At 42.7% G+C, this 3,098-nt stretch overlaps 1 protein-coding gene across 1 annotated transcript; it reads right to left on the bottom strand.

Annotated features, from left to right (window-relative positions):
* Nucleotides 1-1,624: 1,624 nt before the first annotated feature.
* Nucleotides 1,625-2,266, bottom strand: LOC145798228 (uncharacterized). The gene has a single exon (XM_082885733.1). The coding sequence runs from the start codon at nt 2,264-2,266 to the stop codon at nt 1,625-1,627; it is 642 nt and encodes a 213-aa protein (XP_082741859.1).
* Between the last annotated feature and the right edge of the window lie 832 nt (nt 2,267-3,098).

Raw genomic sequence — 3,098 nt, 5'->3', positions numbered from 1 at the left:
CATACAATTGGTTTTCTCTTAGAATTTGCAAAACGGTTCTCAGATGTTGCTCGTGGTCTTCCTCCGATCGTGAGTATATCAAAATATCATCAATGAATACTACCACAAATTGGTCTAAATAGGGGGTAAAAATTTTGTTCATTAAACTCATGAATACCCCAGGAGCATTTATCAAACCAAATGGCATTACCACAAACTCATAGTGGCCATAACGGGCTCGAAACGCAATTTTGGGTATATCTTCTCCTCTGACACGAAGTTGGTGATATCCCGACCTAAGGTCAATTTTGGAAAAACATTTTGAACCTCTTAATTGATCGAACAAGTCATCAATTCTGGGTAAAGGATATCGATTTTTAATGGTGGCTCGATTTAGTTGTCGATAATCGATGCACAATCTTAAGGTTCCATCCTTCTTCTTCGCGAATAATGCTGGCGCTCCCCAAGTAGACGTACTTGGTCTGATGAACTTTTTATTCAACAGTTCTTGCAACTGCTCCTTCAATTCTCGAAGTTCATCTGGCGCCATACGATGTGGTGCTATTGAAATCGGCGAAGTCCCAGGTTGAAGCTCAATCGTGAAATCTACATCTCGTTTTGGGGGTAATCCCGGCAATTCATCAGGGAAAACGTCAACGTACTCGCACACCACATGGGGTAATTCTGGATCCTCTCGATTTTCGTCTTCCAAAATTAGGCTCGCCAACCATCCGGTTAGTTGATCATGCCATCGCGACTTGCGACACGTTGGAGTTAGAGAATCTTGTCTATCCCCTTTAAATTGAACTTTCGTGCCGTTAAGGGAGGATGCTGTCACGGTCTTACAGTAACAATCAATAATGGCTCGATGAACTGACAACCAGTCCATTCCTAGGATGACGTCAAAATCAGACATATCCATAACTCTTAGATCACAGATCAAATGTGAACCGGAGATTTCTAGCTCACAAGATTTACATACTAGATTTACTCGGGTTTGACCTCCTAAGGGTGAAGCGACACTCATAGCTATCTCTAACGCTTCTAGTTCTAAACCCAAACTTGTCGCACATGCAGTGGATATAAAAGAATGCGAAGCTCCAGAATCAAACAATACTTTAACCCAAGAATTCATAAGGATTAACATACCTTGAATTACTGATGGGTTATTAACATCTTCTTCTTCTTGGAGAGCATACATTCTCCCTACTGCCTGTTGGTTAGTCTCTCTTGGTTTCTTTCCATTTCCAGCTCCTTGTGGTTGTGTTCTTGGTCGGCTTGCATTCTTAGAGGCTTGTGCCTGCCCCTTGTTGGTCTGAGTAGTTTGAGTAGGCTTAGAACCTTGCCCAGGTTGGCATCTGCTGTATTGTTGTGCCCCTCGCTGATCCATAAAATACTCTCCACCTTGAGGACACTCACTTCGACGATGCCCCTGTTGACCACATCTGAAACATCTTCCTTTCCACTCATTTACAAAGTTTCCTCCTTGCTGGTTTCCTCGATTCTGCCTTTGTTGCTGTTGCATTCCTCCGGCATAGGGTGCTGGCGCAGGATGGTTTCTAGTGTTGCGGACTGGGCCTCCTCCGCGTGGTTGGTTGTTGTTCCTTGATCGCTGATTTCGAGTGCGTTCGGAATCTGCTAACTCTCATTCCACAATTAAAGCTCGATCCACCATCTGGGCATAGGTGGAGAGTTGCACTACGATCAATCTTCCTCTAATGTCTGTGTCCAAGCCCCATTCAAATCGCCTAACCTTATCCTCTTCATTTGCTACTATGGCTGAAGCGTACCGTGAAAGAGCTTCAAAATGGTTCGCATATTGAGCGACTGACATTTTTCCTTGTTTCAGTTGGAGGAACTCTTGAATCATTTCTTGTTTTAGCGAGTTAGGAAAATACTTTTCCATGAACAGGTCTTCGAACTGTCTCCAAGTTAATGTCTCTACTTGTCGAGTACTTTTGATCATTTCCCACCAATGATCTGCTTCCCCTTCAATTTGAAATGCCGCCATGGTCACTCTATCTTGTTCATTTCGGATGTCGGAAGTATCTAGCAACTTCTTAATTTGTCTTAACCAAGCTTTAGCTTCATGGGGGTTTGATCCACCAAGGAATTTGTGGGGACGCAGCTTTTCAAATTTTGTTATCATCTCCGATTTGTTTTGATCTTGGTTTCGGGGTGGTATATTGCCTACCCTATCAGTAATCGCGCGTATAATTCGAGCAACCTCGCCATCAGGCACTCCATCACCATTACCGTTGTTATTATTTCTTGTTCGTCTAGCCATTTTGCATGATGGGATTTTCTTGTGATTTATTCATTTATTTATTATCATATTATTATTATTATTATATTTATGTGCAAGGATAGTTAAAAAAAAGACTTCATTAATTAGATTAGGTAAGCTACAATTAGCAAAATACAAATAAAACAAAGGAAAAGATTAAATAACATACTACGGGCAAGAGATAGCCCCTACAATTCGAGTTAACTCCTACACTCACAATTCTAAACTAGGCAATTTTTTTTTTTTTACATGTGAGCATACAAAACAATCAGTTAGCCTAGTTTATAGTTCCCTTAAAACCCCTTAAAATAGCCAAGGAAAGTCTCTCCATACCAGGGCTTCCAGCTCCCATGTGGCTTGGAAAAGTCCCATGAATCGCCACAGCACCCTTACGAAGATAGCAGTTTCGCACACACGATGCCCTAGCATCAGCACTGGCTCCTCCCAATAAGTCCTCCAGTCCCTGAAGTTCACTGACCCATCTCTCCTCACAATTCTGCTTGGGTCGGGCATGATACAATGAAGGCTCAAAAAGTCAAAAAGGTCACCCACCCTATCAGTGAAACCATCCGGGAAAGGGCCTAATTGATATACCCAGGGAGTCTTTTGTCCTAGAATCTGGACAGGTCCGATATAGGTACCCACCTAACTCTCAGCTTTCCAAGCACAACCTCCTAGGAGATAAAGTCTGACATATACAAAAGAGCCAATCTGCAACCCGTTTCGCACATCCCAACCCTCAAACGTGGCTCCTATATCTCCAGTGTTCTCCTCGGTATTGCCTTCCATAGACTCATCTTCAGTGTCTGACTCAATCACAATAACCTCCGGG

The sequence above is a fragment of the Camellia sinensis genome, chromosome 8, assembly GCF_055761805.1.
Source record: "Camellia sinensis isolate YWXY chromosome 8, ASM5576180v1, whole genome shotgun sequence".
NCBI lineage: Eukaryota > Viridiplantae > Streptophyta > Magnoliopsida > Ericales > Theaceae > Camellia > Camellia sinensis.
The sequence above is the reverse complement of the archived record's forward strand: the minus strand, read 5'-3'. Positions and strand labels throughout refer to the sequence as shown.